At 46.3% G+C, this 12,762-nt stretch overlaps 4 protein-coding genes across 4 annotated transcripts; 3 read left to right on the forward strand and 1 right to left on the reverse strand.

The window, feature by feature from the left end:
- Window positions 1-2,107: 2,107 nt before the first annotated feature.
- On the forward strand, window positions 2,108-3,872 carry L3040_005949 (uncharacterized protein; the record flags this gene model as incomplete). Its single annotated transcript, XM_007291412.1, has 2 exons — window positions 2,108-2,293; window positions 2,418-3,872. 2 exons carry the CDS (start codon window positions 2,108-2,110, stop codon window positions 3,870-3,872), a joined length of 1,641 nt encoding a protein of 546 aa, XP_007291474.1.
- Window positions 3,873-4,767: 895 nt separating this feature from the next.
- Window positions 4,768-5,533, forward strand: L3040_005950 (uncharacterized protein; the record flags this gene model as incomplete). Its single annotated transcript, XM_007291411.1, has 2 exons — window positions 4,768-4,836; window positions 4,901-5,533. The coding sequence occupies 2 exons, from the start codon at window positions 4,768-4,770 to the stop codon at window positions 5,531-5,533; spliced, it is 702 nt and encodes a 233-aa protein (XP_007291473.1).
- A 3,064-nt stretch (window positions 5,534-8,597) lies between these two features.
- On the forward strand, window positions 8,598-9,635 carry L3040_005951 (uncharacterized protein; the record flags this gene model as incomplete). Its single annotated transcript, XM_007291410.2, has 1 exon — window positions 8,598-9,635. The coding sequence occupies one exon, from the start codon at window positions 8,598-8,600 to the stop codon at window positions 9,633-9,635; it is 1,038 nt and encodes a 345-aa protein (XP_007291472.2).
- A 500-nt stretch (window positions 9,636-10,135) lies between these two features.
- On the reverse strand, window positions 10,136-12,497 carry L3040_005952 (uncharacterized protein; the record flags this gene model as incomplete). The annotated part of the gene is made up of 11 exons (XM_007291409.2): window positions 10,136-10,167; window positions 10,221-10,290; window positions 10,358-10,420; window positions 10,483-10,509; window positions 10,684-10,928; window positions 10,981-11,283; window positions 11,335-11,479; window positions 11,530-11,678; window positions 11,728-11,837; window positions 11,896-12,092; window positions 12,174-12,497. The coding sequence occupies 11 exons, from the start codon at window positions 12,495-12,497 to the stop codon at window positions 10,136-10,138; spliced, it is 1,665 nt and encodes a 554-aa protein (XP_007291471.2).
- Window positions 12,498-12,762: the final 265 nt, after the last annotated feature.

Consider the following 12,762-nt stretch of genomic DNA (forward strand, 5'->3'; position numbering starts at 1 on the left):
TAATTTGGAAAAGCACAGGGTATGAATATAGGAAGGGCTTTTAGGTGGATGGGCGGGAGATGATGGAGAAAAAACAAGAACTCGATATGTAAAAGAAGCAAGATCAGCCTTCTAAGCCTCTCCCTTGGCCCTCGCGGCTTATGTGGTCAGAAGCTCTAGAGCCGTGTTGCAGTCTTTCTTCCGGTGGTATTTTGTTTCAGCTGTGCCTACCCTCTCCCACTGGGCTGACCCGTGATGACTCCCGGGCAGCCTCTTCATCTAAACATCACGTACTGAGGCGGAAAAAAGCCCATCCTTACTCGTCGTCACCCGGTTAGCCTCAATAGCTGGGTTGCGAAATGATCACTAGATCGCTTAGAGATCTCTCCGAGAATCTCTTTTCCCTAAGCATCAATCCATGCCAGCCCAGTCCAGTCACTTGACGGAACGAGCTGATCGCCTACCAAGGCTGGATCTCTGAAGCAGAAAGCAGAGGTCGATCATTTGCTCCAAGCCAAAGACCGGAACAGAGACAGAAGATCACGGGATCGCAGAGGATGACTTGTTGTGCGGGATGCGTATGTTGCAATGCGAGGCCGAGGGGGTGACGTTAGAAGAAGCACGGCATGATCATAATTTATAGCGGCGACTAGGCGCATCGGTTGCACGAGTCAGCAGCCCTCGCTCACTCAGAGGCTTCATTCAACGTCTCACCGAACGTGTACATCAGCATTTCCAACAGCCACGGCAGGATATCGCCTGGACCATAAAAGAAATTTTGCATGGCCCTCAAGAAAACAAGAGAAGAAGAAGAAAAAGAAAAGAGAACAGAAGCACAACTATGTGATGCATATCAAATCTCATCTTCAGAAGACGGAATACATGGCCGCATCCACTTCTCGATCAATTCCCACCCGACCTCCCGCAAGCTTTCCATATCCTATAAGCCTCTTCGAAGAAAATCACAGATCTATTTACAGATATTGAGCGCCTGCCTGGCTTTGTCATCGCAGCAATATCTATAATATATAGCTCCACTCTGTAAAGAAAGATGATGCAGCAGCTATCCACTTCCTCAGATCCCAACATTACTCTTATGGTACACATAAATCGCAAGCAAGAAACCCCCCTGGCCCCCCCTTGAAAATGCAAAAACGGAATAACAGCAAATCGAGTAAATATCGGATAGTCGTGCAGCTATCAGTTACCTGCTATCCCCAGGTCGACTTGGCGATCACGGTCGGTTTTGCACGGGAGGTTTGCAGATCTGCAGGTCCATTCTCGGTTTAATTCTGATTTCCTGGAAAAGCTAGGGACGTAGAGAGAGAGAGAAAATATCATCCGGGGTAGGGGGGGCTGGGGTTTCCTTGAGTTTTTTTTGTTATTCAAGTCTCATATCCGGGCGAGCATATCGAAACCATAGGCACTAGATCTCGTATATTGACTGCTGGATGCGACCATCCTCTCACAACGGTGTCGAGCAAGGTAGTGAACCCCTTCCTAGTTTTATACTTTCATCGTACTAGTCATACTTAATGAATGATAACTATGCTAGAGAACTGGAGATGGATTTTGAGGCTTCTCGTACGTATCTTCAGTGTGTTACGAGATGTCTTATTTTATACTTCTCGTGTCTGATATTGTAATATTTTCTTATTCGTTGACAGGTTTTTACTGCTCTTATTATCAAAACGATTACGCTAAATTGAAATGGCCTTGATATCTTCGATTCGAGCTCGATTGATTTGTTGCTGTATCTCATCCCATTTTATATCATCTCATGTCATGTCATGTCATCTCATCTCGTCTCATCTCATCTCATCTCGTCTCGTCTCGTCTCATCGATAATCATCTTAGTAGCTGAACAGAAGGTAAGGTGAAAGCTGCTGCCTGGATGCGAGGCTGACGTGAGAACGAACACATGATGATCGCCACCTCGTGCAACCTACTGACTTCCTTACATTCTGTTCCACTTACCCCGCAATCAAACGCATGCACACGCATAACTTGTAAAAAATAAACACGCATAATTTGTAAGTAAATCGAACTCTCACGCATCATCCTCCCAAGCAGAGTTTTCCCATCCTGAAACTCGTGGACGTACCTGAAGATATCTAGAATGAGAGCAATGGCACCAGCAAGGAAACTACAAACGCCCCATTTCGGAGCGATCCCGCCCTATGCCCACCATGCCATCACTACCCATATGCCGGGCTGGGACAACCTGCTGCGGATCATGGAAAAGGACGTGACGCTCTTGAGGCAGATAACGAGTATTTATCCGAGGATGATGTTGCATAGGGATATCGAGAGTGTGAGTCTCTGTGTGTTTGATGCTCCCTCCAGCCATGCTATCCTCCGAACCTCAAAATCCGAAGCAGCAGTCCAAAGAGCGAAGCAATGAGAGATGGAAGGGTCAGCTAACACCCAGCCCCTAGCTTAACGCTGTCGTCGTGGAGAAATTCGGCAAAGAGGGGGAGGACGTGCTGCTTTTCTCCGCGCCCGAATCCGTCACCTCATGTCAGGCATTTGTCACCTCGCCCGCCCACGGCCTCGACTCCGTCTCCGCCTCAGACGTCACCACGAAAGTCCTCGATTCGAATGTTCGTCTCTACGCCATCTTCTTCCCCGAGCTGGAGACATCGCTCTTCATGCGCTTCTGGATGGACGCTGGCGTAGGCATCTCATCTCGCTTAGCCGAGTCAGCGCTTCAACACCTCGACCTTCTGCATGAAGTCCTCGATCCGGATTCCGAGTCGGAGCCGAAGGTTGAAGTCTCACCCGCCGATGCGATGTTGAGAGACCGCATCGCAGGACTGCTGGAACGCGCGCCTGTTGAGCCGGCGAGAGCGGCCAAGGTGAAAAAGGACGATGTCTATCTTTTCCAGACGGGCATGTCGGCTATCTATACAGTGTACCAGTACCTGCTCAGTAAATACAAGGCTAAGACCGTTCTCTTCGGGTTTGCGTTCCACAGCACCCCGCACGTCCTTGAGGATTTCGGACCAGGCTATAAGTTCTTCGGGCTAGGTACCGCGGATGAACTCGTTCTTCTCGAAGCGTACCTCGAGGAGGAGCGAAAAGAGGGCAGAAAGACCCAGGCGCTGTGGGCGGAGTTTCCCGCTAACCCGCTGCTTGTGACGCCTGATTTGGCGAAGTTGAAAAGCCTGGCCGACGAATATGGGTTCTTGCTGGTAGTTGATGACACATTGGCTAGTTTTTGCAACGTGGATCTGTTGGGCGTAGCAGACATCGTGGTGTCGAGCTTGACGAAGTCGTTCTCCGGATATGCAGATGTTATGGCCGCTTCCGCTGTGCTCAACCCGTCGGCGAAGAGGTATGAGGAGTTGAAGGAGCTGTTTGAGAGACAGTATGTTAATCGGTTTTGGGGCGGGGATGCGGAGGCGCTGGAGGTGAACAGTAGAGATTACCTGGAGAGGTCAATGAAGCTGAATAGGAATACTGAGACGCTGGTAGGATATTTGCAGAATCTGGTTGGGAATAAGAAGAGCAGTGTGAAGAAGGTGTATTGTACGAATACTAGCGAAACGCTGAAGAACTACAAGGACCGTATGCGGCCGCCCACCGCGGACTTTACGCCGGGCTTTGGATGTTTGTTCAGCGTCAAGTTCAAAAAGCCGGAGGCGATCAAGGCGTTCTACAACAACCTCAACGTGCATCAAGGACCTCATCTGGGTGCTCACTTGACCCTGGCGCTGCCGTACGTAAAGTGTTTATATGGAAAAGACCAGCTGGATTGGGCGCAGCAGTATGATTTGCGAGAGACGCAGTGTCGGATCTCGGTCGGACTCGAAGACACAAAGGAGCTGCTGGCTACGTTTAAAGCCGCGTTGGAGTGGGCTGATGCTATAGAGCCAGAGTTGTGGATCTAAAAGAGGAGGTTGTTGCTCTTTAGTGTTGACGACGCCTGCGGTGTGTGCAATTACACAGCAGGGAAGATCGAGGAGATGATATGATTCGCCTCGTATCAATTGATTAGCCCATGATGGCTTTACGGTCCCCATCTGATTTTGAAGGAAGCCATTGCAAAGTAGGGCGCAGGCTAGGTTTTCGTTGGAGAAGGTGTACCGAAACCCGTGATCGATGCCACGTGAGGTACGTATAGCTCGGGTTTGACAGGTATATTCCAGGATGCCCACACCATCAATAATACCGGGATGGAAAAGATAACGATAGCTGTGATGACCAGTATACCGTGGTGCTTGAGCGGTATCTGGATTGTTGTCACCAAGATCCCAAAGGCTATACAGTATCTGCCAACAAACCTTCGTTCGAGAGCCTTTCCTGATGGTTGGCTTTCCAATACGTGACAGGAAGCCAGATAAGTGGCGCCAAATGCTGAATCCAGGATAAATCCTCGTAGCGAAGAGCTTGATGGCTTGAGATTGAGAGACCGCAGCAAAACAAAACACAATGATAAGGAGGGAAACAGAGATGTTGTATTGTTATATATACTGTGAGATGTGTCGAGAAGAGAAGATGAGAATTTGAATGTGGTTCTTGACCCAAAATAGCCCAGCCCAATCCAGCCCAGCCGGTCGGCATGAAAGTGGGAGTTGAGAATGCACGTGAGTCTCGTGTCAAAGTATAACAACGTCATGAAGCCATCGCGAAAACTCTCATCCCAAGACATGAAACCAACCTAACGAGGACGATAAACCCACCAAGAACCAGACGTACATCTTTCAAAGACAGGCAACTCCTTTCAAATTCAAAGCCCGGGATAACCTCACATCTCATCTTCCATTCCATTCGATTCCAGCAATCATGGCGGCAGAAGCAACCGTCAATTGTCTCCCTGCAGAAGTCGTCCAATGCCTGAAGAATGCTCGATTCGTACGTTCAGCTCCATATACAAACCGCAACTGCAGATATCGATACACCAGCTAACTTTCCTCAGCTCCATCTCGCCACATGCACAAACCTCTTTCCACACGTCTCCCTCATGAACTACACCTACCTCCCCTCCACCCCCTACAGCAGCTCCCCAATCATAATAATGACCACCAATCCCTCCTCCAAGAAGACTCTCAACCTGGTCTCTAACCCTAACGTCTCCCTCCTCGTCCACGACTGGGTCTCGCACCGCCCTCCGACCACCAACCGCCGCGGCTCCACCAACGACCGCACTGGCTCTCCACCCCCAGAGGCATCCAGCTCGTCCCTAGCTTCTCTCCTCTTGAATCTAAATACGAGTGCGATGAGCAGTATATCCGCGACGATCAACGGGGAGGCGAAGCTGGTAGAGCGAGGCACAGAGGAGGAGCGGTACTGCAAAGAGATGCATTTAGATAACAATACGTTTACGGAGGGCGCGGGGGGAGGAGGAGAGCCGAGCCTCTGGGGCGAGACGCAGGATGGTGGGAGGGTGATGTATATCGAGGGCGAGGAGGTCCGGGTGGTAGTGGTGAGAATTACGGACGTGAGGGTCAGCGATTGGAAAGGGGGAGTAAGGAATTGGAGCTTGGTAGGGGCCACGGCAGGAGGGGACAATCATGTAGCCGCTCAAGGGCTGGTCAACGGCGTCGCTTAGGAATCCGGGGTATCATGTATAGGTGGAGTATGGGTTTCGTTGTCGTGGCTGGTCTGGGACAGATGAGTTTAGATCCGAATATATATTCAACGCACGTACTAGGACGTAGTAGGCTTGAGCTGTGCTAAGTGGGCGCTTTCATCAATATTTACTTATGTCTAGGTATCCTTTGAGTTCATCGTAGTCATCCCACTTTGCGAAGCTTTCCGAGTCTCTCATGCTCTCTTAGTCTTTCTCTTCCCGTCGATCTGTCATCTCGTGTATTTATTCTCGTGCTATAAAACCACAGTCGAAACCCCAGCGAATCCATAATAGACATTTATGTTCGGAATATCTTCATCTGCGCGATTTTCCCTTATACCCAACCCATCCCATTCCATCTATCCCTTTTTGAAATATATATACATATATATAAACTCAAGTATTATCCCCATCTCTGGAAGAGGTGTTCCTCGCCCCTTCAAAAATGTCCGTACCCCGTTACCCCATCTCTCTAAGACAGACTCCTTTCCCATATACATCAGAGGATCTCGTTAGGTAAGATTCTACAGGTTTCTCAGTTCCTCAGAGCCATCGCCATCGCCTACATCCAAACCTATCAGCAGTATCGAGCCAGCCGTGGGGTTAGTAGGAATGCGGCATGTTGTTTTCTGCTAGGCTTCTCTTGAAAGTCCGCGATTTCCTTCAGCTGGGAATTTTCTCTTTCTTTTGCCTACTCTAGCTAACGAGTTTGAAGGGTTCTGTCTGGCGTATTTAACTAGTCAGTTGGTCCATGGACCCGAGGGTTTCTAGCCAGCCAGAGAATAGGGAACGTTTCGTTTCTATCCTGCTGATTGATTGGTTGATTGATTGATAGAAAGGAGCTCGCAAAGAGAAAGAATCTTTCGGCGAAGAAGAAGAAGAAGAAGAAGAAGAAGAAAAAGAGGAGTCAGAGGGAAAAAAACACCCGCTTATTATAACCCGCCATCCCTGCAAAGCTCCCCCAACTCGGCCTTTCGCATGGCTTTCGCTAACGAGTCAACAGACAGACAGATAAACAGGACTTCCATCCCACAAGCAAGAACATATCCCGCTGCCAGCTTGGCTACCACCACCCCCCTCCCCTCCCCAAATCATATTTAAATAAACACACTTCGTTTCGATTTTCATGCCAGCTTAAGGAATTTCAGAATGGGTTTCGTTTAGCTTATGAAGATTCCTTTACAAGACATCAGTGAGTAGCAGCCAGCTAATACATTTACAATCCCTTCGTAGCTCAGCTCAATTTAAACTTCAAAATTAAACGATAGTAGCTATTACCATCTTTTTCTACCTTTTAATCTCAAAGTTCGTTTCCAAGCCGATTAAATCGGAAAGAAAAGAAGATGATATGAGATCTGGATAAGACTTGTTAATTTTTTTTTGAATAAAAATCTAAAAAAGCAATCTTTTATAAAACGAATAAAGAAATCGGATTCAGCGAGCGGGTTTGATAATAGAATCAGTTCGAAGATGCAGAATAAAAGTTCGCTGGTGCTATTTTCCTTTCTTAAAGATGGATCAGATTTAAATATCCGAATATGTAGAATAAAGAACAAATCTAAATGTTGCATACAGCGGTAGATTATTATCAAAAACTCGGAATAAATAAATAAATAAATAAATAAATAAATAAATAAATAAATAAATAAATAAATAAATAAATAAATAAATAAATAAATAAATAAATAAATAAATAAATAAATAAATAAATAAATAAATAAATAAATAAATAAATAAATAAATAAATAAATAAATAAATAAATAAATAAATAAATAAATAAATAAATAAATAAATAAATAAATAAATAAATAAATAAATAAATAAATAAATAAATAAATAAATAAATAAATAAATAAATAAATAAATAAATAAATAAATAAATAAATAAATAAATAAATAAATAAATAAATAAATAAATAAATAAATAAATAAATAAATAAATAAATAAATAAATAAATAAATAAATAAATAAATAAATAAATAAATAAATAAATAAATAAATAAATAAATAAATAAATAAATAAATAAATAAATAAATAAATAAATAAATAAATAAATAAATAAATAAATAAATAAATAAATAAATAAATAAATAAATAAATAAATAAATAAATAAATAAATAAATAAATAAATAAATAAATAAATAAATAAATAAATAAATAAATAAATAAATAAATAAATAAATAAATAAATAAATAAATAAATAAATAAATAAATAAAATACAAATCTGAATGACTGAAATGACTTAATTCATACTTTAATCGTACTTGAAGCCAAAAGCATTATCAACGACTATACTAATAACTATAATCAGGCCTTATAACTCACGCTTTATAAACCAACCATTAGTAAGTCATAATACATAACCAGACAGCCAGGCACGAATACAAGCAAAACGGCCAATAGAAGACGCGCAGTCATCCATCCCCATCTTCAAAAGCTGCAATAAAGGATCCACGATTCTGAAAGAGAGACACAGAGATATACGTGCGATACGATAAATAATACGATACGGAAAAGTATTCTCGATAAGCAATAGAAGCAAGAGGAGGAAGGAATAGAGTTGATATATGATTGACTGACTAGCTATATTACTTGTCTTGAAAGGAATAAGTCATAGCGGCAAACGACGACGAGAGAGGGAGAAAAAACGCTTAGGCTGGCTGTCATTATCAAAAGTAAATAGCGGAACGAAGATTTCAGCGGCAAGTCTGAGAAGCGGATTGGGCTTGAGTTGAGTTGTTCACGCTTGGAGGCACGTTGTTCCGCGCTCAGAAGGAGCGTGGTTGACGTCGATAAGTGAACAAAAAAGGGTTCAAGGCCTTCATTACCCGCCCATTCACCTCGGAGAACAAGAGCACGAATGAATCAACGGAAAAAAGCAGCAGCTCTGATTCAACGCTCCTACGTGGCTATTCGAGGCATACATACATACACATCCCGGAAAGGGATTTCCTAGTTCGCTATCTACTCTCGACTTACAACCTCAAAGAAAATACCACCAAAAATACGAACCCCGAGTCCTCAAATTCCTTTCACGATGCATCCCATGTGCGGCATCACAGAGCCCGAGGAGTTCCGCGACATGCTATCGGGCAACGAAAAGCTCTGCATCGAAACCCCGAGCGGGATCTACATGGGATACACGGTCGAGTCCTGCATCTCATTCATCGACACGGTCATGGTCATGAATACATTTGTAGATGCCGCCAGCCCGGTCCGGATGCGATTCCTGCGCGCCGTCTACGCATACATGCCGTGGAGGGCGATGCCGTTCTTCGATCTCAGACCCTATTCCTACTCGCAGGTCGAGGCCGTGGCGAGGCTGCTGTACGACCTGGAGACGGAGTTTCGGGTTGCCGGGAGTTTCTACATCGACCTGTGGAAGAAGGGGGCGAGGGAGTACAGGACCCAACCGGGAGCGCTACAGATCCAGTCCTTCGATATGCGACTCCTTGACCAGATTTTTGTGAGCGGCAGCGTGGCTAGGCAGGAGGAGCCGGGCAATGCGAGAATGCCAAACGGGGACGGCTGGGGCAATGGTCATCGTGAACCGCAATTGCCTCACGACGCCAGACTTCCGAACATGCAGCATGGCAACCAAAAGAAGGGACCAAGCAGCGCCATCATGGTTGACGGATACGGTGGCGGCGTTGCTGGCCAGAGACTAGGCAATGCCGGAGTACCATATGGGCCCGGTTGGGGCGCTCTCAACTGGGGAGCAAACAACGCCAGAAGCCAAGGCGGATACGATAATAGCCAGAGACCTGGTAACACCGCAAAGCTCAACAGATACGCTGGTGACCGCGCCTATGGAGGACCCAATAGCTACATCAGCCCGAACGGAAAGGACAACCACAAAGCTGGGAAGGAGCCTGAACGTCGGATAAAGCAAGAGCAAGAAGAAAAGATCGGCAACCGCGATCAGGTTTCTGTCCCGCAGCCGCAGCGGGGCGGAGGAGAGCTTCTTAGTCCTCAAGGTCACTCCAAACTCAAGTCGGAGCAAGAACGACGAGAAGAATACCAGATGGGCGGTTCTGGCCAAGTCTCTATCAAAATTGAAGCGGAGTCTGATTGATTGAGACGCTCAATAAAGGTCCTGTTTCAGCCATCAGTGCGAAAGTCCTAGCTATGTAGCTATCTGCCCCAAAGTCAGCGACAGGTCATAAGGGAAGGAAAGGGAAGGGGGGGGGAGAGTGCGACGATAAAAACAAAACAAAGGGTGAGCCTTTCGCGACTTTGAGCATCCACACGCACTGTCTGTATCAAGAAGTCTCTCAAACTGTGCTCCCCGGGAAAGCATTTGTGTATTTCTTTCTTTTTCTCTTTTCTTTTAGATATTGTGTATTGTCCTTAGCAAGGCGTTGGCATAAATAGGTAGTCCAAGGATGCGGCTCCCAACAAGAGAGCTTCTGCCAAATCAAAATAAACAGCAACTTCCAAAATGTCGTATTTGGAAATATGCAGCTCCCCCAGGTCTCTGCATTATTAACACATTCTGTAACCTCTGACTTGGAGATCGGCGTTTCCACTACGGGACTTGATGAACTTAGCCTGCTAGCCTCTATGTCGACGACCTCACAACATCGTGGACAGTGGGAAAATATATACTGCGTCGCCCATTAGATATCTGAGTATTTTCGTCGTGTTTGGGAAAGCCTACGGTTCCTTTTCATCTTTGGATCTATCGCGTGATATGAAGCAGACCAGGCCGGTCCAGCTAGAGCCGATGACTACAAATGATTTTATTCTGTATCATCCTCAAGGCAAAGGCGGAAGTCTGAGATGCAGCAAGTATACTGTATATTTATATATGAGCTGTGAGGTCAGGGTAGTGTTGATGATCTTGAATCGAGATTGTGGCTAAAAGAGTTTGGAAATTAGCCGCTGATCAAAACGCGTTGGCAAGTTGGAACTTTCCATACCAGCATAACCGAAAACTGATTGTATTTCTATAGGGTCCGAATCTCAGAGATTCGATCGTTCTGCCCGTTCCTCAAGCGGTATGAGAATTTACAGCTCGCAGGCTCTTGCATTTTCGGTTCCTGTCCCTACCAGGTGTGTCCGTATCAAGCACTCTTCTAACGCTGTGACTGGCGTGTGATAACACCATCATGATCCTTTACTCTGCCCTCTGCTCTCTGGGGATACCATCTCATCGACACGGTTCCGAGCATCGCAATAGCTATCAGAACAATCCACACCAGATAGCCATTCAGAAATTGGCTGTTGGCCCCGGCAGCAAACAGACTAGTGAATGCTATTGGCCCAATCGTTCGAATGCCACTTGTAAGTGTGAGCGCCATCGCGTTTAGCGTTGCAAGCGTATCCGATGACGGAGAGACATCGTTCAAAGCGAGTTGGACTCCGGCTGTTACCCGTTAACTACTGCGCTCGCTCTCCACTCATCCGGCGAAACTTACTGAAGGCCATAGCAACACCGCTCCCTGCAATTTGGAAAGTTGGTGCTATGATCCAGAAGGCTGTCGTGTGACCGTGCCGGAGGAGGTAGTTGCACAGCGGCGAGGTGGCGAAGAAGATCGGCCATGTGATGTAACAGACTCGGATAATGTTTCCCGTACCGTATTTTCGTTGCAGGGTCGGGAAGAACAGCAACAGCCAGATTCCTTGCGAGACGCCGATGCCGGCTAGGAAAAGAGAGATTTGCATAGGGGTGAAACCATAACCTCCGAGGGAAACTTCGGTAAACCAAAATAACGGCGAAACTGGGCTTCACCGTCAGTTGAAGATTGGGAAAAGGACGCAGGGTGACTGACGGGCTGTATAGGCAAGACCGAGGAGCATGACGTGGGTGTAGAGGAATAGCACGTAGCCTATATCTGGCGCTCTCATAATTTCGTAGATGGACATCGGAGCTTCAAGCTCAGATCCATTGTCGCTTTTAACTCTTCGTTTCAGTGTCTAGAGCCGTTGTCAGTACTCTATTCGGATCAAGCCTCGGAATAGCCGACCTCTTTCACCAAAATGCCGCAAGCCACCGCAGCGGCAGCGCCAATCGAGCCAGTGACAAACGTCGGCAGAGCATATGGATAGTCTCTGAAGAATTTGATGTCGACGAAAACCCCACCGTACTGCTTGGCCGGACTCTGAAGTGCGCCGCCTGGAAACAATCAGTCCTCAGATGCGCAAATCATAGAGCAAGTCCATACCTATCAACGGGCCAAGAAGAATGCCCAAGTTCCCGCTAAATGCGAAGAAGCTGAAAGCCCTAGCCTGGGTCCTCGGGGTACTGTTTTCTGAAAGCATAGCCCGGATTGTTCTACTCAGTATGTCAGCAGCATTATCCGTATGACTGCCGTCACAACCAGAAACCTTACACGACGGTTCCAGCGAAGAAGCCAGCGCAACATCTGAAGAGCACCATTTGCCAGAGCGTCCTGCTCATTCCAAACAAGGCAGTCCCAGCGGCTACACCTCCCAAGGAGAAGACCAGGACTGGTTTCCTGCCTATACGATCGGAAGCTCTGCCCCATGAAATCATCAACAGCATCTGTGTAAACGAGAACATCGCTTCCTGCGCCAGTCATGGATTAGTAACGGCAAGCGAGCGAATATGGGACAGATCCATGCTCGCTAAAGATAACAGAAATCTCACGATAAAACCGCTATAGAACCCAACGTCAGCTTCTGCCAACTTTCCGATCTCCTGGATCATCTGATTGATATACGGAAATATCCCGAAGAAAGCGACGGGCTCGACCAAGCGAGCTAAGCAGAGCAGAAATATCTGAGTTTTGGGGAGAGGCGTATCTTCGACATGGCGAGTTTCGCGAGCCGAGGTGGTCTCTGTCGAATCGTGGTCGAGAAGACTTCCTTCATTGATGGGCAACGCTGGGCTATCTGCTGGCGACGCGAGGAGCGGTGTGGTCTCTGAGAGAACAGCACTATGGTGAGGCTTCGACGAGGATAGCAAACTCATGGTCTTGCTTGCAGATTCGCGAAAGGTCAAACTCACGAGCGCTGGTGATTCATGACAAAGCCGGAATTGTACGTTGATTGCTCTGGATTTTAATAATAGCAAACTGAGAAATTGTACTTATATAGGAAGCAAGTTCTGCAAGTACTGTATGGTATTGAGCCCTTACGGTTGCAGAAGTTGTCGAGGATGTTGATCGATAAATATACCTACAGTAGGTATGATGTGTGGATAAGGATGTTGCTATATCACCAAGCTTCCGCTAGCG

This window comes from Drepanopeziza brunnea (genome assembly GCF_022702325.1).
Source record: "Drepanopeziza brunnea f. sp. 'multigermtubi' strain 214-2 chromosome Unknown ctg10, whole genome shotgun sequence".
Taxonomy (NCBI): domain Eukaryota; kingdom Fungi; phylum Ascomycota; class Leotiomycetes; order Helotiales; family Drepanopezizaceae; genus Drepanopeziza; species Drepanopeziza brunnea.